The sequence below is a fragment of the Melozone crissalis genome, unplaced genomic scaffold (genome assembly GCF_028551555.1).
Source record: "Melozone crissalis strain CALT ecotype California unplaced genomic scaffold, PUWL_Pcris_2 ptg000019l_1, whole genome shotgun sequence".
Classification (NCBI taxonomy): domain Eukaryota; kingdom Metazoa; phylum Chordata; class Aves; order Passeriformes; family Passerellidae; genus Melozone; species Melozone crissalis.
This window is the reverse complement of record NW_026535797.1, coordinates 27,682,304-27,708,462: the sequence shown is the minus strand read 5'-3', so window position 1 is coordinate 27,708,462 and position 26,159 is coordinate 27,682,304. Positions and strand designations below refer to the sequence as shown.

Below are 26,159 nucleotides of genomic sequence, written 5' to 3'. Positions count from 1 at the left end.
CAAAGAGGAATGGACCCTTCCAGCCCAAGCTATTCTGTGTTTTGCCTGTAGTGTGCTTGTTAAAAGTCATAACTCTCTCCTGTGAACTTGAAAAATCATAATCATTTATGCTAAAAAAAACTAATGTAATTGTAATAATTGTTCTAAAGCCAAAACAACTTAGTACCTTATAATTTCCATTAGTTCTGAAAAATGACCTTCTAGTGTAATCTGAGCTCCTTTCCTTATGAAATCTCACCGAAAAAGAAAAGAATAAAATAACAAAAGGCCATCCAGTCCATATTTCCCATTTGGTTTTCTCTACTGGCCACAAAAAATGACTGTTTTGCACAGCAGCTCAGGAGTGGAAGAAACAGAAAAGGAGCATGGTATGTGGACAATTAAAAAGATTAAACAGAATTCATCACGAATAAAGGGTTATGATGGTGTTAAGTCCTGTCTGACACACTAGAATTGATAATAAAGTCCTGTAATACCACCCATAGGAAAAATATACAGAAGCACACTACATAAAGAATGAAAACATATGTGAAAATTTCTCTTCTTCTGAGATTTAACACTAGGCACTTTACATTTTCTTCCTTACTTTTCTAATAAATCAAACCACAGTTAGCTATAGATCTTTGAACAATTCATCTGTTAGTCAAAATACATCTGTTAGTCAAAATAGAAACAGGAAGGAAATAAATATAGTTTTGCAGAATGGATAGAATCTATTTAATCTCTCCACTCAAGTATGACAATGTCTTGAGTTCTATTAAAAAATTGTGACTGGGCAGCAGAGGAAGGTACCAGTCTTTCAGAGCCAGTCTACACACAGTCTCACCCTGGATTTCTTGCCAAAATGGGGGAAATTGTGGCTTCTCTCCTGAACAGAGAGAAATTTATGGGGCACAGAACACAACACACAAGTGAGGTCCATCAGCTGGGTCTGAAAGTGAGGGATACATGAGAGGAAGAGAAGCAAACCCAGAGAACAAGCCTCTGATGTAAGAGATTCTTCTCAAGATCCTGACAAGACTAGACATTTTGTTTTAATTAAGAAAGGAACTGAAATGTGCTGTACTGAGAACCACACTAGAGTAGCAGAGTCTGTGGGCTGTACCCTAGATTCAGATTTCTTTTTTCATTTTAAGCCAGCTCAGCCAGCAAATCTGGGTTTTTTTGCTTCACTGGTCACTGTGCTCCTACATGTATTCAAAAAAGGAAGAAAGCCCTGAATGCTGAATGGTCTTTCAGTGAGTCTATCGAGGAACAGTCCTCTACTGAACACTCAGAAACCAATCAGAGTTAATGAAAAATAACAACAAAACCTCAGTGCACTTCCCCCATGCTCATAAAGGAAATGTTTTGTGTTATCTTTTTGCCCTCTCTTGCCCTAGAAAGAAAACCCAAAAGCCATGGAGTGATAACACTTGTTTCTCCAGTGCAATCATCATGTAATATTACTGAGAAGTTTGGAAAGCCTATTATGAAATACTCCACTCTCTATTATTTTGAAATGTAGGAGAAAAGAAAGGAAAAAAGCAGACACAGCTTCAGACTCTGTTCCAGAAGGGAGCTGCTTTCTCTGCAAGTTTGAGCTGTGAGCAGCACTCTTTGCTATACCTACCCTGAAAGTCACACCTTACACCTGATCCAGAGGAATATTCATCCCTATCTTGGCACACACCCTGGAGAAGTCCCAACACTGAATGTTGTCCAAACTTAGATTATGACAGCATTTCCTGTCAGAATGGCAAAACAGCAGTAGTAGATTTCTGAACACACAAACACATGGTTTACATATTACACATTTAATTACCTGGACAGCTCTCAGTATAACAAAACCACAGCCTCCAGGTGCTACTGAAATGCAAATAGCTACAGTTGTATCTTGGTACTGAAGAGCAGCTTGAGAGCATGAGCTCAGTTTAGATTCAATACAGCTCAGACAGCAATCTTGTAAAGCAAACTTGTGCCTTAATGTATCTTATGGCAGAATAAATTGCACATGAAGCTTTAAGAAAATTATAGATGATGCCAGAACTACTCAAACTGAAATGTTCTCATATAATTAAATATCACCCACGCTCCTAGTTGGTAAATATTAACTTTTTTTTTTTTTTTTTTTTTTTTTTTTACTTGTCTAGGACTACTTTCTGGTAAGGCTCCAGGAACTAAAAGCATCAGTACCTTTAGTCACCTCTCTGGCCAGCCACAATATTTGGAAAGTTTTAGACTGCTATGTAAAAGCACAACTGCTTTTGAATTTTACCAACCTCATGTATATTTAGATAACAATTCTTACTTAAAACCAACCCAGACAAATGCCCAATAACTGGTATCAGCCAGATATCATCCCTAGATTTTGCTGTTTCACCTACTTTAAAACATTCCCACTTCTGTCAGAGCATTGTAACAAAATATTACTGATGCACAAAGCTTGAAAAATGTAAGACTTTAAAATGAACAGTGCAGGGAGATATTGAGGTTAACCTGCTGAAACCAGAAATTCCCTCAACAAGCTGAAATGTGGAATCACCAGTCCCTTAGCCACCTAACACAAAATGTCACTGCCACTTTCACCCCTGACACAGTAGCCCAGAACACAGGGCATCCAGGAGAAAGAATCTGACTTCCCTTTTATTTGTTTTCCCAAAGTCCTGTGGTGGTGAGAGAAAGGACAGGGCCAGAAGACAGCACAAGAATTTCAGACACAGTGAGAACAAGTCCAAATGTTGTCCTAAGTAAAGCACACCCTTTTAGGACCTTTTAGTGGTACTCCAACTGAGGAATTTACTGTCATAGGCAGGCAAGTTCTCTTTCTTCTCATTCTACTCATACTCAGGGAAACTGTTCTTGGCAAGTAAATTAAAAGCAAATAACTGGTGTCAGATTTAATTTTTCCTAAATGAAAACCTTTATCTGTCTACCTGCTTTGGTCAATACTGACCAGCAGGATATTTCCCTAACTCATTCACTGTAACAGAGAATCCCTGGATTATTTGTTGTTTTTCCTTTATTTCTCATTTCATCTGCTTTCCAACAAAGCCCAATATTCTCAAGTTCTTCAGGCCTCATTAGTAAAGTCTGTTTGAGACTGCAATTTGCCTTTTCATAGGAAAGATACTGTTTTCAGTTAAGTAGATGTTTGTTCATCACACTCATTAACATATTAAAAGTACAGACAGACTGTGCCATGTTCAGAAAGAATATTCTATTTCAGTTGTTACATAAGCCTATCTTCATTCAAGTAAAATGATTTTTCAAATAATTTTTTTTACAAGTTTTATTACATGTCATCTGTGTACTTTACCCAAATACATAAACTCATCCACTCCCACTGCAAGACATATGGTGGTGCTAGACCAGGCATATTTTGGAATTCTTTCCCAAACAGAGGCTCACATTGATTATAGATTGTACCATTTTAAGGTAAGACTCAGTGTTTCCTGTGTAGTTTGGAAACAGGAAGTCCTCACTTCAAAGGCAGTTCTGTGAGGAACTGGAACAGCAGCAGGCAATTTCTGCCAAATATTGTAATTGCAGTGAATTAGCCAATAAAGAGAAAGAAGCTTAATCAGGACTCTGATGACCTTTTGAAAGTATCTTTCCATAAAGGTAAATTCAGGAATTAGGATTATTCTTTTTTTAAGCATAATGAAATTAAGGAACCAGGTCAAAGCAAGTCAGATAGTTCTTGCCACTTGACAGATAGTTCTTGCCACAGAAGTTCCTCGTGTCCCACATTTGCATAGTTCACAAAGAAATCTTGTCATTAAACCTGTCTTTTGAAAATCTCCATGAGAAAGTATTTACTCATATACAGTAATGTATTCTGGCATGAAATGGCAGAAATAAAAATACAAATAGAAGGGGAAATTTAGATAATTTCATTAACTTCTATTTGTGCTGTTTATTTTAATAAGACTAAAGAGAAACCATAAAGTTCTTTCATTTTTCTTAACTACAATGGAAGTATGACCAAATAGATTAACTACCTATATTTAAAGATCCACTTTTGGACATATTGAATATATCAGAGCAATATACACAGGCAGGCACCAGAGTCACCCTGGATTTTAAACTGCTGAAATAAATTACTTCATAAATTATGCTTGGCCTACATGTATTTGCAGTTTATCAAATGATACAAGGCAGCAACCATTAGAAGAATTAAAAACATTTTTCAAATACTGCAGAGAAGACACTGTGCATGGTCTCCCTCAATATACAGTCCTTACAACTGTCCCTGACACTGAGATCATGCTGTAAATGAAGAGGTGTTCGATCTCCTTAATTTATGTCCTTATAAAAGCCAAGATGACATCTATTCCATCTGACAGCGAAGATATCAGTATTTCAGCATTATTATTATCATTATCAATATTATTTTTTTGTTCCAAAGCAGTTTTGCTAAACAGACATATTAAAAAAAGTTATTCTGACATTCAACAGAAAGTTCTGGAATAGGTGTGAATTTTAAACAACCATGGATCAAATATATTTCTCAGGGCATGAAATTAAAAAAGACATATTATTCCTCATTTCTGGAGTAGTGAGCTTATTGTTTTTGTTCAAGATTGATATTGTGAAAAAGAAAAATTGTAAATAATCTCCATTTTTCGATTTCCAAAAAGGTAAAAAGAATTTGTGTATTTCTTTTTCAAAGACTTCTTTTCTTTGTCAAGCTAAGTAAATCCTGACCTGTTGTTGTATGGAAACACATGTTTTTTCATAGTGTCCACACTTCAGCACAGATTCTTCAGCAGCTGAGGTACAGAAAGGGGCTTTTCTTGTCATCCCACTCTGAATACCCCCCTAGGATTCATCCATAAATTACAGGAGCTTTGGTGAAAACTCCATAATTAAAGATACAACTGCTTTTACAAGGCTGATTTTAGCACTCCTATTATCCCAATTTTATGCACTACTGCATATGTGTGAAAAAAGGAGAATGTTATACCCACAATTCATTATAACCTGGTAAGTATGATATAATATGTGACTTAGAAATGAAACAGAATTTCTAAACATACAGGTAGTGGTGCAGGTGGCTGTGGAAACTTCTGCAGCACCAATTGCTGGCCCCACTCTTGCCTCAGATATGGCTGCTTTTTAAAATCTACCTTCGAGCTTCACACTGTGAAAATGTCATATCAACAGCCTTCCAAAGAGGAAGACCAGCACGATCTCCTGCTTGGAGAAATTCCAACTCATATTTTCAAGACATCCCTTTTACTCAGTGTTGACACTGGCACAATTTGCAAATACAAGTAACAGTTTATGCACAAGCATAGGTCCCATTGGCAATGCTTTCCAAAAAAAACATAGTTTAGAATTTAAAAAAACTTTAAAATAACTAAGTATCACATAGCTGCAACAAAAAATACATTTTCAAAATTTCTTACCCGCTCTTCAGTGAAATAATTGAGCTCAAGTTTTACAATGAATGCATACACAACATTAAGTATATTTCATCTAGAAAAAAAAGCCCAATTTGCAGAACTTGGGCAAGCAGTGACCCCATTTTATTTCAGGGAAAAAACAAACCAAAATGCTCAAGGTTATTATGTTTCTTTTTTACTTTTCTTCTATTAGTTAAAAATTGATCACAGCCATTTCCTATACATTTAGCTGTATTTTTCACCATTAATAATTCAACTTACAGAATATGCAAGGAATGCATTTATTTTTATTCCTCACATATGCACAGGAAACCAGAAATAAAAGTTGAAGGGGTTTATTATATTGAGTAAAATACTTCAGCTGTTTCTTCAGTTTGACACAATGCACAATTCATCAATAGGATGAATCACAATGCTCTTTTTCCAAATTATTGCACCACAACACTTAACCAACTCAAGCAGAAAGAGAAAGTTTAACCAAATTCAAATATGTGGAAATTGCATTCTGTGAAGAGGGAGAGGACTATGGACTCTGCCCTTTGCAAAGTAACAGAGGGATTTTAGTGATCAAAAGTAGCCATAAGTTCAGTCTTACACTTCTGCTGAAAGATACCTTGGCCAGACAGTAAAACTGAAATACTGCACCCAAGTGTCTGTTTATGAAGTGCTCAAACAGGAGGCAGGAATCTGTTTTACAGCTAAACCCAGATGATTAAGTTATGTATTTTTCCATGTAAGTAAAATTGATTCAACTACAGTAGGAACCACATAATTCTTTTGGTGTAAATATAACTTTTAGCAGCATATGATGGGATTTGGAAATATTCTTGTAGGTGAAAGTACTTGATACTGCAGATGTCTGAAAATACCATTTGCTTTTGCAATGAATAACAAGCATAGGATTTGTCATCATGATAATAATGAGATTTTGTCTAAAAGTAACAATCCCAACTAAACCATGGTATCAGAATTCAAAAATGTGGTTTCAACAGCTGTGAAACATATCACAAAAACTACTTACAGTGACTTCTGCAGTCTGCCTCAGAAGTGCTGTAGGAAACAACTGTAACTGTTTACAAAGCTGATGATATTTCAAGAAAACCTAATTTTTTAAAAAAATAAAACATACCAACTGACAGAAATGAATAACAAATCATAAACATTATAATTAACAAATCATAAACATTATAATTTTGAACAGAATGCTTCGTATGAAATACAAAATGTGTGCAAACCATTAATTCTGCTTTCATTACAGCCAGCTTGGGGAAGAAATGCAGAGTGCTTTAGAAAAAATATGTTCCCTGTCGTAAACGGAATACTCACATCATTTCACACTTACAGAAAATCTTCCTGCCAAAGAGGAAGATGAAGATTATCATAAAGCTCCTTACAGGCATCATCTAACCTGGCCTAATCACATCCCTGCAAGGTGTATGAGCTGTTATGCTGCTCTCTGCACACATGGTCCAACGAGAATAAATAGGTTTACACCTCAAGAGCTCCCAGTGATGTGGTGACTTGTTGGAAAGCCACCCTGGAGTTCCAACTCCCTTAGCTCTGCCTGCACAGCTGGATCATCCAGCTCTTATATTGTGTAGAATCTACCCAAGTGCAGGAACATCAGAAGTATGAAGCAGCCCAGATGTTCTGAAAATTCCATCAAGGCTTTTATTAATAAGAGCTAATGATACAGATAGTCTCTAAGGAGTGAATTAATGTAGGCCTGCCTTTCTTTCTCCTTCTATGACCAATGGACTGTGAAAGTAGGACATGAGCTTTATTTTTGCTTTTTCCTTTTTGATCTATTCTGTTCCCTTATCACTTTGCATCCACTTATTTTTCTTCCTTTTTTAAAATATACAGATATTCTGGTTGCTATTTCTGAAGGTGTTTATAGATATCAGGAATGTAAATCATAGTGGGAATCATCAAGCAGTAGGCATTTAAGCCTTTTCAGTTTCTCTAGCAATCTTCAACTTTCAAATGCCCCAAGAAGCCACCTCACAAATCTCTATTTTAAGCCTGAATACACAACACTTCCTAAACTTCCACATGCACACAGTGAATAGAAAGCAATTGCCTGAGCCTTTTGTAAAACAAGGTGATATACCTTAAAGGACATACCCTGTTCTTTTATGTTTAAACCAAAGAAATTAGAGCATTTTCTGAAGTTTCCCTTTCACCTAAGTATACCCAAAGGAAATGGTAACACACAAAATACACAAAAGCCTCTGTCAGCCTTTACCAAAACCACATGGTTTTAGACTTGAGTAAGATAGAAGGCAAAGTGACTTGTGGAGTAAAGAAGCTACATTGAGCAATGAAATATATATATTTAGGTGCAATCATAACTAAATCACAGCTAGCAGAAGGAAAAATGGTCTGCAGAAAGACCAGATCTCAGGACAACAGGAGAATCAAGATGCCTCTGGCAAAATAGCTCTGAAAATTCCTGCAGATTTGAGTAACTGACTTGGACATCCTCCCAGGAATCTTTCTGGTGGAAATGATCCCCAAGAAACTTTGTAAGGGATGCTGAGCATTAAAAGTCCAATCTAAAGCTTTTGACTGGATTCCCTCTAAGGTTCAACACTCAACGTTACGGTCTCTTGCCCTATCCTCTCACTGATCCTAAGTGCAAAGATTTCTTGTAGGGTCTGGACAGGGATGAATAACTACAGATGCTTTCCATACACAAATAAAACCATGCAGAAAGAACCCTCTGTTTTCTCCCCAGAATACATGCCTCCACAGCTAAACCTGACCAAAGGCTAAAATGGAAGCAGCTGACAATAGATCAGAACTGGTCTCCCACCCAAGTAATGTAAATAAGACAAGTATGACTTTCTGAGCCTTTTAAAGTACTTCTAAGCTGTAACGTATTTTTGCTGCAATAATAAAAAGTCAAGCTGCCCAAATAATTGAACTCCAGTAGTTCCATGGTAATTTTGCTCTAAGAGGGATCATCTCTTCCAAGTACTTCTCCAAACCTCCATAGCATATTGCTGACTTTTACTCTCACTATATATTAGACTGAAAGGATAATTTCCAGAACTTTATTTTAGCTCAGAGCAGTATTCCACAGCCATTAGCTTTTTACCCATTTAGAATTATCCTCCCTTTCAATTTTTGGGAACTCAATAGTGTTTTGAATTTAACACCCAAAGAGTTAAGCCTGCCTATATTAACCACCTAGCAGCACACCCTCAAAGTAGCACACTAGGGATCAAAAGTAATCAGCACTATACGAGGTCAGCCATTTTAGTAATTTTCCTATTTAGTCATTTTACCTTTTTCTTTGCCCTGTGGTTGCTTTTGAATGATATCTTAGTTATTTCCACCTCACACCTTTGGATTATGTGTCAATTTGGTCAGTGTGCTGCACACACCAAAGTGAGAGCATTTGTATCTGTGGTAGCATATTTGAAATGCACATTAGGAAACACCTAATAGTGTATACTCACACATCCCAGTTTGCCTGTAAGGCTCAAACCTGTGCTCTGTGGTGTTCACGCCAATTTTACTGGAAGGTAAATATTGAAGCATCAAGCAATTATGTGACTTAAGCAAAGCCACTTGGGAGTTCTGTAACAAAATGGGAACAAACTTAAATGCCCCATGGCATCCATGTGCTAGGGATAACACAGCACTGACAGGACACTCAGGTTTTCTGGACCGGCAGCTGCAAACAGTGGGATAATCCACAGCATCTCACACAGCACCAGATACTTTTGTTTTGCAGACCTGTGCATAAAGTGAGGAAAATACTTCTGTCTAAGAGCCAGGATTGATTCCTACACCTCGTAAACCAACCTTTTTTTATTAAATAGGCAACACTTTTTCCAAAATTAAGACAATAAGATAATCTTTTATAATTCCCACAGTGATTGAAACTTAAGACTTCCTTGTTTTCAATCCTCTAGAAATGAAAGTGGACTGAGAAATAGCCTTTTCTGGTCACCACAATATAAGAGCCAAACTGAAGTGTTCAGAGGCGTATTTTTGGCATCAGAAAATTTTCAATTATATCTCCTGGAACTTTATGCATTTCAAATACTTGTCTCCCTTCTGTTGAATTTCTAATAGATATTGCTCAACTTTGGCTCCATGTCCAGAATCCTTGTGCCAAATTAGACTCTGAAGGAATCTCATGTTTAGCTGATAAAGATGATTATATACAAAAATTGCTTGTTTTTCCACTTACACTTCTGTAATTCAGACAAATCAAAGCAAATCACAGAAACCAATGGCCAAATGAAAATAAGAAATCACATATATTTTAATTATTTGTGAAATCCTCTTTGGTCAGCTCTGTTTAATGTAGGACCCATTAATCATACCATGGTATTGCCTTTATTTCAACCATCTGAGCAGTTTAGAAACTACTTACAGCATGGGTTCCAATCAGAACCTAACTGTTCAACTGAGAGTTTCATATATTTTTGGAGCATCCCCTCTGCCTGAGTGTGTTAAAGGTAGCCTTCACAGAACACAACAATTTATTTCAATGCCATGGAACCACTTTAACTGACTTCTAGTCCTTGGCAGTCCTTGTTCCACCAGCTACCACCAATAGGTCAATCTTTACTTTTCATGACAGAGCATCTTTCATTTTGGAATTTTCTTCTCCAGAATTTTTTATTTATTTCAAATTCTTGCAGCAGCTACACTTAAAACATCCTAGTGTGTTTAGGTAATTTATAAACTCAGATGTCTTCCTTAGTAAGACAAGTGCCAATTGTGTTGTATCTTTCATACTTCTATTACAGCAATTCTACCTTAATTAACAATAAAATACATAAGCTAAATTGTGCAGTCTTCACTATTATATTCACAGGATGCTCATGGCATTGCATCGTTACTGCACACAAGAAATATCTTGCAGGATTCCTGCCTACCAATATCAAATCAGTTTTCAAGATTTAAGTGTGTAATAAATTAGAAAATATTTCTCATAAGAGTAAATGTCTTCTGCAGCATAGCACTAATTCATTCTTGAAGAATAACATTTTCTCCTGTGAGGCAGGATGTATATTATTCAGAGGAAAACAAAAGAGAGAAGCAAGCAGCATATCTTTACCCTTCGCACGTCTTTGCCGAATGTTTCGCTGTAGCTGGTGCCCAGTATTTCAAATTGGACATAGGGGTTGGCTCCATCTTCTCTGAACTCCATAACACCAGTCAGCCCAGTTATATGGCCCTAAGGAAGTTTGAGAAATTTCAGAACAGAAGACATTTTCCTTCATAAACACTCCTCTGCATAAAATGTGTGCCAAATATGTTTAAATCATGTTTACAGTGAACTTAAATGTGGCCCTTGCATGTTCTTTAGTAGCTCAAACTCAGCACTAGACAAAAGATTTCAGTTTTTCAATTTTTTTCAGAAAAATACTTTAGCACTGACACACCCAGTGTTTATGGCCATCAGGTCATTACTGTCCACAGAAACAGACCCCAGAGAAAGAGAGAAGGGCCTTAGTGGACTGTGAGACAACAGCCCTCCCAGTGTAACTGAGGGCAGCAGGCTCAGTTCTTGGCTTGAGTGCCAAGGCATGAACTCCCAGCTCAAAACAAAGAGGATACCTGCTGTGCTCACAAGAGAGGCATGAAGGAAAGACAAAATTGCAACTCTGAAACTATCACAGTTTGATTCTGGCTTTGTAGCAATGAAGCTTGAAGTGACATCAAAGTTCAAATTAATTTAGCAACAATGGATGGCATCATAATTACTTGTCAGAATAATCAAATTGCATTATTTTACTGAAGAAAAATTATTTCATCAATATATATTTGGGAATGGGGAGTTTCTTCTGAACAACTGCAAAAGTTACAATAGTAAAAAATTATGCTTTTTTCTACTATTACTTGTGATCAAGTAACTTTTATACAAGAAGTTGCCATGTGTCTGTAAAGCCACAGGTCTGTCCACATTTGAGTATTTCAGCATGGTGCAAGACAGTGCAACTGTTAGTGACAGCTTAGCCAAATCAGATCCTTCTTGCTCTGCTCTGGATACAGTACACAAGTAGATCCTTACTAATGCTCAGCTAACTTACAAAGCTATCTAAGCTGTCAAAAATGGAACATAATTCTTAAACCTCACCATTGGTGTCCCCTCCTGACCACTTCAAGCCCCTTAAGTTATCCTTTTGCAAAAATGCATGAATCAATGCCCATGACTACTTCCGATCCTACTTCCTGCACAGAAGGCAGCTAGAGAACAGAAGTAGAACACACACCTCTGGACCCACACAGCACTGTGTGTAACTTGTTAATCATAAATCATTTGCTTGTTTAAGAGCTGCAGATTGTCCTTGGTTGTTGTAGATCACTTGCTTGTAATACATCAAAGAAAAGTTGAATACAAGTTAGACCCTTCAAATGCTCAAATAGACATGAAGCAACTCATTCAATTGCTCACAAAATGGTGGTTTGCCTTTTCTCACCTTCTTAATAGTCTCTAGCATGGATCTTCCTCCATTCCAAGGTTTGGTGGATTTCCTCATGCAGTTCAGACTTGCCATGCTGTGCCATTTCCTGTCCTCCAGTTTTCTGTGGAAAGCATTGGCCAGCATGAGCACACTGTCATACAGGTACAGGTTGGAAACCTGCAAACAATAATAAGAATGAGCCTCTTTTTTTTATGTGAGCACCTTCCAAAAAAATGATAAAAACCAGCAGAGAAAACAAAAGGAGGCATAAGTAAGAACTAAAAGCTGGGTATGTTTGACATGTTCAACAGCCAAAGCATTTGAGACAAAATGTCTGTGCTCCTGAGTCCCTCTGTCCAAGGGATTCTGGCACACGGGCACTCCCTGAGCGTTACTGCAATGCAGTGCTGTAAAGAGAGATCACACTCTACATATAAACTCAAACTACAGAGGGAGTACAGCTATCTATCAACGAGAGACAAGTATTGCTACTTTTTCAGCCCTTTCAGCAAGGAGGGAAAGACAGGATGGAATTAAGTTCTTGGGGGTTTTATTCATTTGAGTAACTAGTAATTTCTGGAACAGCAAAATCCAATACACATATAACTCTTTAGAATAGAAGGAAGAGAAATGACAGAATTATTTTGGTCTTAGCATCTCTTTCCACCAAATATGCATGAGATTGGTTATGTGCTACTTTCTCTGGAGCTACTGAATTTAGCCTTCTTAGTCTTCAATTCACATGAGAGAAACAGAAATAAACAATTGATGACAAAGACTCCAGAAAGAACAGAATACCACACCAGTAACGCTGAGCTATGTATTTAATTTTTCAAACCAAGACATGTCTAGCAATACATTATTAGATCTTTTGACAGACAGTGGTATCCAGCTCAGATGGTAAAACTTTAGTAGAGGAAGTTGGCTAAGACAACACTAATACTAATAATAATATTTCTTCTACCTATAGGCTTTAATCATGATCATCCCTTACTTTGCCATTTATGTACTGCATTTTCTAGTCCACCTTAGAAAGTAATGCCTAGAGACCAGTAAAGAGTTGCAGGTGGAAGTTAATTCAGCTGCATACTTCTTATAAATATGACACTTTAGGTGTCCCAATAAAAGTGACACTATGAAAGCTTAAACATTTATTACTGTTGAATCACTGGGTACAAGTAAACTTCTGATGTCTGTAAGACGATAATTTTCAGAAACAAAATGTTTCATGTTCCATACCTGGAGTTTGAGGTAAATTGAGAACCTAGGCACTTTGAAATATCTTCCAGTATAAGTAAATCTGAACAGAAGATATCTAAGCAAAAATTAATTTTGAAAGAATTAAAATACAAAGAAAAAAAAGATATTGCAATGCACACTTATTTAAGTGACTGAGCATAAAAACAGATCTTAACATGAAAACAATGCAAAGCCTATGAGATACTATCAAGGAGAATCTCTCTCATCTGGCATTGCCATTTTTTCCCCCTTCTTTTCTTTCCAGCCTTGCTGAACAAGCACTCCACATTGCCTTTATTTGCAATTTTATCCACATAAATCTTTTCTTTTTAGAATATTTCCTGAAGTAGCTATATGTCATACTTCCTCTGGTTTTAAGAAAAGTAATTAAGGAGTTGATAGGAGTCCCAGCAACCAAGTTTCTTCTGTTCAATTGCATCTGTTTCCCTATTCTGTAGGTATTTCCAAACAACTTTCAAATAAAGCAACCAAGCAAATCCCTATTATTCAGGAGGGCACTTTTCTTCTGGGTTAAGCAACTCTTCACAGAAAAAAAAAAAATCCAAACAAACCTCAAATCCCACAAGATACACCACCCCAAACCACAAAATCCAATTTCTTAGAAATAAGTTTTAAATACATAAGGAAAAATGCCATTTATTATAAGCCTTCACAATCCTCTTTGCTCCCAAGTGAATTTGGTTTTGCAGACTCACTTTTAACTGACAACAAATTGTCTGCTGCCTTGGAACACCCACAGATCAGAAATGCCTTGTATATTCTCCGTTTGGCACTGTTCTTTTGCAGTTCTGGAAAACTGCAGCCTCATTCCCAAAAACAGTGCTTGGTTTGCTAGCAGAGAGCTCTAAGGCAAAATACAAGACACACTTGTGTACACTGCTTTCTGCTTTTCATGTGCTTGGAGAAGACACCACAGTTCTGCACATGTGACTGACAAAGCTTGGGAGAGTTGTACTGAGGATCTCAGCCTGCACAACCTGGCACTCAACTCAAATTACCTCCTGCAGCAGAGCAAAACAAAACAATTCTGTGTTTACCAACCCAATCCCCATTGTTCAGCTAGACCTTTAATGGACTTTGCATCACTACTGTTCCATTAACTTCTTTTGAAAGAATGCTATGAACTGAGAGATAGCAAGCTGGGGTCTGCACAAGAGGAGTCTCCACTACATTTATCCTTATTCTACATCAGGAGATCTGTACCAAGGCAGAAGAAAATGCTGCAGAGAATACACCAGAGTACTTTTTTTGCCATGGAAAGAATTCTGCATGTTCTGTAGTATTATCCAGTGGTATTTTGTCACTCTGGTTGTCTTCTGCTGAAAGCCTCATCCCAAATATGAGTAAATTAGGCTTTTTAATCAGCAAAATTCCTTCCATCATATAATCATACTCTATTTACTCCAGTGAAAATGACATGCATGCATAACTACATTTTACTCATTACTCACTGAAGAGGCAATATCTATGGAAGAGTAAGTTGCATCTTACTCACACAATCAACACTTCTATTTTAGAACAGAAAATATGCAAGCTAGGAAAAAAACAGCATCAAAATTTCCACAATTAAGGCTGGATCTCTAATAGTAAAAAAAACCACCAAAACCACAAGCATTCTGGCCTGATCTCCCAGTAAATTCAGGGCTCTAATAATTTTCTTTATTACATTCAAATACAGTCAAATATCTGCATATGTCATAAATCATATTTGCAATATGAGTTTCCTGTAACCTCCAGAATATGCTGCAAAAAGAAAAAAGGATTCAGCAGACATGGCCTGTATGCCCTTGTTACTGCACCTGCAGACATACTTTAATTTTCAGTGAACTTTCAAGTTCCCTGCGAGTATGGATTTGACCACTGAAAGGGAATTTTTGAGATACCCAAGGGTTCAGCTGTACTCTGATTCCACCAGTACTGTCAGAGGCATGAGAAAATAGTTAATTTTAAAAATTAATCTTCGGGTAGCATTCAGAATTGGTAGCAAAGCAAGAGAGAAGTGAAGCAAGGCAACATACTTGGCTACTTTGGGTTTTCAAAGCTCAGGAGCATTTTTTAATTCCCCTATTAGGATATTCATAGGGCAACAGAGGAAGAAAGGACATATCTTTCTGAAGCGATTTCCCTTAATAGAATAAAAAATCCTAGATTAGAACAAAGTACTTGATTTTGGTCATGTTTGGAGGAAATGACAGTAATTTTTAGTTCTTCTTTCTCTCCATTGCTGACACTGTAAGAGCTGGAGGTACTGAAATGGTTTTTGATCCATCTGCTATAAGAATGATGGTGACTGCTTCACCAATATGTTAAAGAATATATCCTGTACATGAATAATTTTAGGAATGTTCTGTTTTATCTTCTGGAAATGATTCCATACTTTATGAAGCTCTTTTTTGCACTGAAGAAATAAATCCACCATACACTAGTAGAGCAAGCAGAAATTTTCAAGAATGGAAATCTATCACAGTATTAAATGTCATTTCATAGAAGTTTCTATGTGAATTTCATGAGAGTTTCCAGAATTATTTTACTTTCAAAGTTATGTATGAAGAAAGCTCTTAGCTCCTTCAGAGGGACTAATCACAGACAAGTGCTCTTCTGAGAAGGCCAGCAAGCCACAAAGGCTGACCCCAACTCCTGAGTGGCCAGCAGAGCCAGGAATCCAGCCAGAGATGAGCTGGAAGGCAAGCTGACACTGAGATGCCACTACTTCAAAAACTCATTCCCAAGCTGGGCATCTGTACCCTGCTGCTGCCAAAACTGCTCTGTGAGTGGCCACAGCAGTCAGTTCCAAGGATGAAGCAGGTGGAAGAGGAGTTCAGAGCAAGTGCAGCCTGCCAGAAATGCCTGCTGCCTGAGGAGGGAGATCATGGTGACTGCTATGCACACCCCAGCATGCCCTAAACCTGTGTGTCAACTTCCACAGCTCAAGTACTGCCCGGTGCAGTTGCACATTTGTGTCTCTAACGACAGAGTGCATCTTAGCAGGAGCAGCACAGATTGATGCTTTATTCATGCTATAATTGTGTGCTAACAAGAATATTGTTAGAGCAGAGGGACTGAAAATTTGACTTGTTTCGTTTTCTTCAATATGTTTCAAAGAATGGCAGAATTTCTTGGGTTGGAAGGGATCTTTAAGATCATTTAATTCCAACCCCCTCTGCTGTGGGCAGGAATGCCATTCACTAGACCAGGCTGCTCAAAGTCCTATCCATCCTGGCCTTGGACACTGCCAGGGATGGGGCCTTCACAACTTGTGATGGAGGACTTCCCAGTGAGGACTGAAGCAAATAAATAATTGAGTACTTCAGCCTCCTCCTTATCCTGTGTAACCAAGTCTCCTATTTCCATTCAGAGGGTTCATATTTTTGCTCATTTTCCTTTTATCACCAACAGTACATATAGAAGATTTTGGGTTTTCCCTTGACATTTGTGGTCCGGGCTTTAGTTTTCCAAACCTGATCCCTGACTGCTCAGACAATTTCTGTGTTTCTCACCACCTGTCCCAGATTCCAGTCTCTGCAGAGAGACTTCGTGTTTTGTACTTTTTCTAGGATGAACACCACTTGTTTACCCCTGCAGGCCTCCTGGCATTTCTGACTGACTTCTCTTCCTTCTGCATCTCCCTCAGACCACTCCAGGCTGTATCGCTGTGGCCCACACAGATCAACAGCAGCAGATCATGGTCAGTGGCTGTGTGAGGCCTGCTAGTCACTCAGTCCCATCCCTGCTACAATGTCATATCAGGAACCAGGTGGCTCCATGTCTCTCAGAAGAAAGTCACCCACTGCTGTCACCTGCTGTGTTGTCCGAGTTGAGCTGGTTCCTACACAAGGCTCAGATGAGGCTGCCTTACTCAGCTCCAGCCTCTCCCCTGATCTGAAGGGTCTTTTCAGCCTGCAAGTGGCCAAGTGGCTCTGCAAGGGCACATCAGGCTTTGGGGAAAGTCTCTTTCCCCCGCAGGTTCTCACTCTCTTCACCATCCTCCCTCCCTTCTGGGTGTGCCAGCAGGACAGTTTGGATCTGTTTACCTGTGGGTCCACTGCAGACTGCATTGGAGCCAGCTCTCCACCTTCTTCCCAGCCTCCCTGATGTTCCTCTTCCCTTTCCATGGGCCTTTTCTTCCCCTTTTCATGTGTTCCTGCAGCTCAGGCAGGTGCGTCCCTGGGCTCCTGCAGCTCAGGCAGGTGCGTCCATGGACTCCTGCAGCTCAGGCAGGTGTGTGTGGAGGTTCTGTGCCTGGACACGCCTTTTACAGGCAGCAGCACCAGGGGACGGGGCCCGGCCATCCCTGGAGACTGAGGCCTGCACTGCAGCCTCTCCCTCAGCAGCCCCAGCTGGTGGAGGCACACAAAGTGCCACACCACAGCCCTGTCCTGGCCACCACTGTCCCCAGAGCTGCCTTGGGAGCTGTTTGTCCTGGTCCTGCCCACAGCCATCATCTCTCGTGGGCAGAGCCTGCTGTGAGACAGCACACTAGTGCCTAGGTAATAAATGCACACTTGCTGCTCAGGGAGAGCGGGATCACAGCCAGCACTCTGGCATTCATGGAAACACAGTCAAAAAACAAACGTTCATTAAAGTCTCAAATGTCAGCTTCCAATTTCCAAAGGGCTATTTATTTATTATCCTTAAGGCAAATGAAATAAAATGACTAAAATTCTCCTACAACCACCAAAAAAATCAGGCCTCCACTGTATATTTATTCAAGCTTTCTGTCAGTAAGGCATCTAACTACTGTGTTACTTAGTGTTTTGTCCATTCTACTTTTAAGTATCTCAATGAGCTTTCCAAAGCGTTCTTTGAAAGACTGCACTCTCAGAATCTCTTTTTAATTTTTTAATTGATAAGCAGCTCTTCTTTCCTTTTAAATTTTCTCCTATTTTTACACAGTTACACATATCCCAATACTCTTTCCTTCTTACAGGTTCTAGTCTCTGAATGCTCACTGTCCTTCAGCTATTTATTGTGGGCGTTTATCATTATGAGTGTTTTCTTTGCCAGTATGTTTTGTAACAATGTGTCAGCAATAATACAAGGCCTGGATTACCCTGTAATGCTCAAGTTTGTTAGCTGAAGGCATTGGCTTCACTCACTAAACATCTCAGGAATTTGGCACAGCTAACACTAACTATGCAAGGAAAGTCTAGTAGGAGTGCCTTGATAAAGAGAACTGAACATAACCAAGAGTCAAACAGAAGGACAAGAGGTAAATGCTGGAATTGCAAAACAGCATAAAAGATTATAATTTTATCCTACCTCATTTATAAATAAATATAGGTACAAATTAGGTTTCAGAGATGATAACACATGAAAAATTGAGGTACTGATGCTTTCTTTGAGCCACTATTGTCTGCTTCCTGATTGAGCAGTGAACAAAAATTCAATGAAATAATTATGTAAATTGAGAAATCCAGTAGTCAAAAGAGGCAGACAGGAAAATATCATTGCAGAGTTGACCTGGGGTTTTAACCTCCAGTGTGATCACAAAATCCCCCATGGCCACAGGACACCCACAGTGCTTTGGGGATTTTAATGAACTCCTCTGCTAACACACCTTCCAGAAAACACACGTCATTGGGCTTCAGGGAGAGACTTGTGCTGGGCAATGGGCAGTAAAGTCAGTTTAAGGATACTTTACATTCACATTGTACTCAGAAACAATTTCACTGTGACTGAACACCTGGCCAAAAATCCAAATTAAACTTTGCTAAAGAGACTAGCAAATGAAGGTTTGCATTGAAAGAAAAGGAAAAATGTGGCTCATCAATCCTTTATGAGAGAAACTGAATGCTTTAATAGGGTTTAATCAATATGTACTGCCCCTCAGTAGCGCACCACAGTTGTGTAATAATAGCAATGTTAACAAGCCAAATGAGAATAAAGTCATTTAGTTGGACAAAACTGCAGGATCAGGTCCTTAAGTTTAGGCACTCAAACACATCCTAAAAAATAACTTTACTTACAGTAGTTATATTGCAGTGACTCTTGGACAGAAAATAGATCAGAAATAAAAACCCAGCTTTGAAGGAGCAACTGCTAAGAGATGCCTACGTAGATATCTGATGGACACATCACTGAAGAATGAAATTTTTATTCAAGGAGAAGATCAGATCTTTCAATGAATATCCTCCCACACTTCTCAATGTCTCCTCAAATATGTCCAAGCAATGCCAGGAATAGTTGTTCAGTAGAGAGGCTGAACTCTCAGTCAGGAATAACCTCATTAATTTTGTGACACAGTATACTGTAGTTTTCTTTTTGCCTTTTCAATTGTACTTTGTACTTTGGATCATGCTAAATGATTTCAGATACACTGTGTCCCTGTAATATATTTTAAAAGCTTTAGAATCTTACGTGGATTGAACTCATCAACTACATAAATAGTAAGTAAGGGCAAAAAAAACCTAATATGAATTACATTTCTAAAAAGAAATCTTTCTTAAAAAAAAAAATGTGATTTTGAATTTATGAATGCATTGTGACTAACCTGATGAAAGAAAAAAATACCTTCACCAAAAATCGAGTTTGTAGAGTGCCATCAAAACTAATACTTCAAGAAAAATATTTTGGAAAGAAGCAAATCAGACAGCAAAAGATTTTCAAATTGAGTCTGTAAGAACATTCCTGAAATAATCTATAAAGCTTAATAGCAACTAGACCACTATGTACTATTCAAATGCCATGTGAGGATACATATTAGGCCTGGCTGGAACTATAAATTCTGAAGTGTTTCAGTGCTTTCTCTCCAGATGAGGCAATACTGACAACACTGTTGGCTCAAACCACAGGACACCAATGGCCAATGGAAGAAAGCAAGTCCTAAACTATGTCTTTTCTGTTTAGCAAAAGTAAAAGAGATGGACACAAAAAATCCTACCTGAAGAATAAGACAGTGAGAAATGCAGTCCTCTGAAGTCAAATGAAAAAATCAAGACAGGAAACTTTATAAAGCTTTTTCTCCACTTGAAGTCAAATGAAAAAATCAAGACAGGAAACTTTATAAAGCTTTTTCTCCACTTGAAGCAGAAACCCAGATGAGTATATTAAATGTGCAAGAAATAAGGGCATGAGCAAAATTTTGACAAGTGGGTTGATGGAATAAGATTGGATTTCCACAAAGCATTCAGAACAGATGAGTTTTTGGATGAGCTTGCAGAACAGCCTGATCTTTAAAAGGCTTGTCAGAAAGCCAAACCGGGATGATCACCCACTGAAAAACAACCTTCCAGGATATGGTACTAAAGACGCAGAGAACAAAATCGTTCCAAAAAGATTTTCATTAATTTAGCCAGAACAAAGTTAATAATCCATGACGTAAATGTTTCTTTCTTCACTAGCTTGTTAAAAGTGTTAAATTCTCCCCTAGAAAACACTACAGCTAGAGGTTGACAGAGATTAGCTTATTCTTCTTCAAAGTCATTAAATAAATAATTAACCAACAATAGCTGGTAAGTTACCTTGACAACAAACAATTATTAATATGAGACTGCCCAAGGGAGAATAAGGCAGGGATTTCCAAACTGTGGGGTTAATCAAAGTACTTCAAAGCAACACAAAGACTCGATGCTGGCAGGCGGTCACTGCCTCTGGTGGATTCATGCAGCCTGACATGGAGCTTGGAGCTCCTGCAGCCTCTGGCAACAGGGGTAATTCAGTGATGTACTTCTGAACAGCAAAAGGTCACCACTAATTTTTTAAGCAGGAAAAGGGAAACAGAAAATTGCAAGTAGCTGAATTACAGGACCATTAATAACATGTCAATCACACTCAAATTAATATGAGCTGTATGTTCACAACGTGTTACATAAGATATTTTGGCAAAACCTATGAAAAATAAATGTAGCTACAGAACACTTCAGGTATAACTGCACATGACAAAAGCATCCTGTATTCAATCTATAGACACTTAAAAATATACTGGGGACAGCTAATTTGGACAGCTCTCACACATGCCCTCCGTCTTTCATGCCAATGCAATTGAACATGAAAGTTACCGAATCAGCTGCCAAAAACATTTTACCTCTGCACTTCTTTATCTCTCTTGTTTTTGAGTTCATAGAGAAGGAACCAGTTGGCAAAGCACAACATTACCATTCCATTCTCTCAAAGACAGTTTCTAAGGTGGTATAAAATTTCTGGAAGACAGAAGCTGAGAGGGTTTTGTTTCCAAAAATCCACATCTGGAAATCAGCAGGATGAGGGTCCTTATCTAAAGATCCTTATCAATTAAATTCAGTAATAGGACATGAGGCTGATGGTGTTAGCAAACCACCTCCCAGTTACCAGTTTGCAAATTTGCAAATTAGAACTTGCTCAGTGGCCTGTCAGAGCCCTTCAGATGAGTCTCTGAATTAGATTATGGATATACCAGCACAGGCAGCTGTACTCAAAATCCTGCTGTAATGGAAGATTATTCCCCAATGAGTGATTTGTTGGTGCAGCATAGATAATTTTTCATCACACTGGAAATTGCTTTGATCCTCTGAAATGAGCGGCTGTTGTTCTCATTACAGCATACCTCAGAGTTACTAACAAAGATCAAAAGTGTCTTTTCTTTCTGAGCCAAGGCAGACATAGCCTTTCCCCTGTGCTGAAAGAATACAGCCACGATCAGAACTACAGGGGGTGTGTTTGGCTTTTCCCAAACTTTGCCATGGCTAGGACAGAACCTGAGCCAGCAGAGCTTCTCTTCAAGGAAGAACTGTTCATATCTGCCCCTTAAAGGATTTCAGTCTCTGCAGCTACAACTTTTTAGTAGGGTGCAAATTTCCCTTGGGAAATCTTAACCCACTTTCCTTCCTGACATTCTCTCTGTCTCTCCTGGTCTGAAAGTCTTCCCAGCCAGGACAGGATTCCATCTTGCAGGAGCCCTGACCCCACACACCTTCCTGAGTAGGCTGCAGCAGCCCAGGTTGGTGACAGCCCCTCCTCAAGCCTAACCAAGCCCCTTCTCCATCACCTCACCATGCACACCCACACTGGACAGCCCACAGGCTCAACCACTGTGTCCTCATTCAACCCATCTCAGTCAAAGACTAAGTTTGCAATTAAAGGGCTTTAAGTGAGTTTATAATATAAGTCCCACTAAAGTTTATACCTATATGCAACACTGATACAAATAAGATTTTTAACTATGTCTAAAGTAAACCAAAACACACAAGTCCTACTGAAAGTCCAAGGCCTTTGTTTCTGAATTATTGCACTATCCTTGGAAAGAGCACCTGTTAAATAATATTTAAATTATTGCGAGAAAAATTCTGATATCTGGGACAATTTGCCAAGACATGTCAAGATGTTGCTGACACCAAAGTCAGATGTGCTACCAAAACCTGAAACTTGAACTAGCAGTGCATATTTTACACGCTCAGACAATTAGCAGCTGCTGGGGACTTCTGAGGCTGTTGAAAGGGACAGACTGAATACATCAGCTTGATTCAGTCCATTATCTAAATATGAAATGCTCTGCAGCCCACTACCTCTCAGAGTTCTATTATCCTCCCAGGTTAACTCTTTCACAACACATGTTGAATAAGCATAAATACAATAAGCAAGCTGTAATATCACAGGACTATGATTGCACAACATTTTCCAAATATAAAAAGATTCTTAAGAGACTCAAATATGCAAAATCAGTTCTGACTTAGTGCAACCACTTGCTGATACTTCATGGATGTAATATCACATCTAAAGCACTCAGTACTGGGAAATAAAAAAAATTAATAAAGTCAAGAAACATTGACCAGATCAGATTTATCTGTACTCATTTCCTTCCTCCTCTGAGTTCATACAGCCACAGCAAACTGCCCCATGGCAAATTCTTAAGGTGGACTTTTTTTCTGCTGTGTACAGCTACTGACCTGCAGCATCTGAAGGTAGCCTTCCTGTGGATCACACAGCAGCGAGGATATTCGGTGGTTGTTCCTCATGCACCTCTGGTTGTTGTCCCTTGCCAGAGGGAAAATCTGCCGGATCACTGTCATCCTCCCCAGAGCACTATGCACCAACTCTAATATTTCATTATCAGTGATTTCCTGTGAAGGGAGACACAGCCATTTAAAAACATATGTTTGTCCAGACATTTTATGTATTTCTTTCATTATTGGTTAAATGTTTGTTTTTTAAATACAGTAGGGGAATTATTTTACAGATGCACATGCTGAGTCTACACCAAATGTAATTTTGCATTTAATAACAACAATGCTATTTTTTTATACATCATCTGAAACAAAAGAAAAGATCCTAAAACAGTACTATCCATCTTGGCAATACTACAATTTTGCAGATGTAGTTCCTCAAAGGAAAGCACCAAAATGGTCTCAATAGAGTTCTTTAAAAAGAAAAAAAAAAGCACCTTGAAATGAAATTTATATAGAAAGACCTTTTGTTTGACAGACTAGAACCTCACTATATCCTCAGGTCAAAATAACAATCGAAAAACATAACAGTCTTCAGGAAATATGGCTCTTTCACCTGTGAACAACATTACAAGAAAGCACTTTTCCCATAAGTACAGTAGATCATTTCTGCAGACTAATCCTGATAATGACTCAAGGAAGTCTTTTGAGGTTGTCTGTATTAGGAAATAAAAAATAGAAGAAACTTTATGGAGGGGTCTGACACATTTAGGAACATCAGTTTGTGCACAGAGAATAATTTGGGAGAAGACATAAGGAGACCTCAAGGACAGGCTGCTTTTCTTTCCAGGCTTCACAATTTGTAAAGCTTTGTTGCAGACCTTCACACACCCCAATGTGCTAATCCATCCTGGGACAGAGCCTGCATCTACTGCTCTTATAAGGCGGCTGAAGCCAGCTCCACTCCATGCTTTACACATTTTGTGTTTAAAGAAAGACACAAAACCAAAACCTCATTTTTTTACCCCAGTTTGAAAATCACAGGCTTAGCTGATCCTGGAATCATAACAAAGGTGCAGCTTGTGATGTTTTTGTCCTAGCAGGAGCTCACTGTGAGGAAAGGCAGGCACTGCTGCCTGCCCTCATGCCCCAGGCACCTGCTGTACATCCCAGCTCCTCACCAGGGCCACCAGCAGCATCTGCAAGTCACATCAGCCCATCCCCAGCACAGCTGGACTGCCCTGGCTGCACAGCTGGGCCAGCCCAGTGCCTAGTCTGCACAGGGCTCTCTCAGGCCCCTGCAGCTCAGGGGGCTGCAAATCACACTCATGTTGCTGCAGGTGCTTGGTCAACAGGGCTCACATCTTGTGATGCATCATCAGCAAAAGTGAGCCTGGCTCTGGACATTTAACATTCAAGAAAAAATTACTTTGTTTTCTTGCAATTTTCTCTGTCAAGCTGTGAGGGAAATGACCATAGGGTTATAATAATTACTTGTTATGGTTGACTAGTACTGTACCTTGGCTCAATTCAGTTCTTTGCCAATTTCCCCTTTTTTGTTAGGAACATGAATTTTTAACTTTGAAGAAGGTGAAATTCATTGCATTAATGACAGACCAACTGGTGTGGCATGAAAACAGTAAATCAGAAAACAAATACATCCATATAGAAGACAAAGATTTTGAGAAATAGAAATAGAAAATGCTGGGTAGCATTTTCTAGCCGTGCAAGGAGACAATGTAGCAGACCCCCAGGCTCTACAGACCCCTCAAGATTTCCCATCTGTGGATCTGAGGGGTGTTAAAAGACACCTCTAAGCTGAAGTCTGAGGGAGAGACAATTTAATGGCATAGCTTTAACTCATAACCTCCTAGGCTGAATCCCTTGGCAGGCACACTCAAACAAACTGGCTGAAAACAGAGAAAAAAAGAACCACACATCATCCAAACCTTCAGTTCAGCTCCCACCATACACATTTTGTGTCCCCTCTAAGTGATACACATCCTGTCAAAGATGTCTCAGAAACTCAAATATTGGTTGCTTGTGGAATTAGTTTATCTGTCTGTTTATCTGCACACACAGAACTTCAGTTAGTTGGCAAAACCACGTCATAGTGCTCAGGGGAATACTTAAATCTGCTTTAGTTGTGCTCAACTATCATAACACAAATCACAAAATGAGACAATTATGTTTCATATTACAATCTCTATTTTCCTAGAGGTAATGACAGAAAATTATAAATTTTAATGACATTAATAATTTAAAGAACTGAAACATATTTCCAGAAAATATATCCCTGAGAAAACTGGAGGATTAAACAGAACAGCAGTGAGAACAAGGATGCTCATGGAGACGAGCTAGAGATTTATTTGGATTTTTTCAGTAGTATCAATATTGTTTGATGGGTTATTCTAACTCCCCTCAATGCCCTAATTACATCTATAAATGAACACTTGTTGAAAATCCAGAAAACATCATTCAATTAGCTATTTTTCTAGAAGGTTCACCACAGCTTACCCTGCAGGTAGATTTGTTCAACATTTACATATTGCTGGCTTCTCTGCATCCCACATGAAGAGACACACACACACATATATATGTAAATAAAAAGATTGATCCTTTAAAGAAAGATCACTGTCCACTTTTCTTACCACAGAAAATTTTCTAATACAATGAACATTTGTTCTAATACAATGAATGATCTGTGCACAATCACCTGTCCAACTCCCATCCTCACTGCCCTCCCACACACCCAGTATTACACCTCACTTCTTTTTACCCAATGCTCCTAAAAGTCTCTACAGGGATGCAGTCCTAATTTAATTAGCTCCATTTCTAGAGATAAGGACTCTGCACTGGGTGTCCAGATGTCTTTCTCAGATCATAGTGAGAGCCTATACAGTAAAAGATGTGCTGATTTAAAAAAATGTTATTCCAAACTAAAAATTCTCTTGGGGGCCAGGGTGGAAAGCACACAAAATGATAGTAAAAGCTGGACAACACAAACAAAAAACCCACCATTGATATTACTGTGGAAAAAATTATTCACTGATAAAACAACTCATCAAAGCTCATCTATGACCTTGCTCCTGAATGACTGATTCTCTTTCTGTGTAATTCCACAGCATTAGAATCAGGCCAGTTCTAAACCCCACAAATTCTTTGGGGCATGATGCAAGTACATATCCAGGACTGTTTCAAGTTTATGTATAACTTTC

At 38.6% G+C, this 26,159-nt stretch overlaps 1 protein-coding gene across 1 annotated transcript in view; it reads right to left on the bottom strand.

Annotated features, from left to right (window-relative positions):
• Window positions 1-26,159, bottom strand: part of GRID1 (glutamate ionotropic receptor delta type subunit 1) — a 483,165-nt gene that overhangs the window by 79,453 nt on the left and 377,553 nt on the right. The window contains exons 6-8 of the mRNA XM_054277149.1: window positions 22,945-23,118; window positions 11,840-12,001; window positions 10,474-10,593 (exon numbers count right to left, since the gene is read on the bottom strand). Coding sequence (XP_054133124.1) covers window positions 10,474-10,593; window positions 11,840-12,001; window positions 22,945-23,118 — 456 coding nt within the window. The remainder of the gene's footprint in view (window positions 1-10,473; window positions 10,594-11,839; window positions 12,002-22,944; window positions 23,119-26,159) is intronic.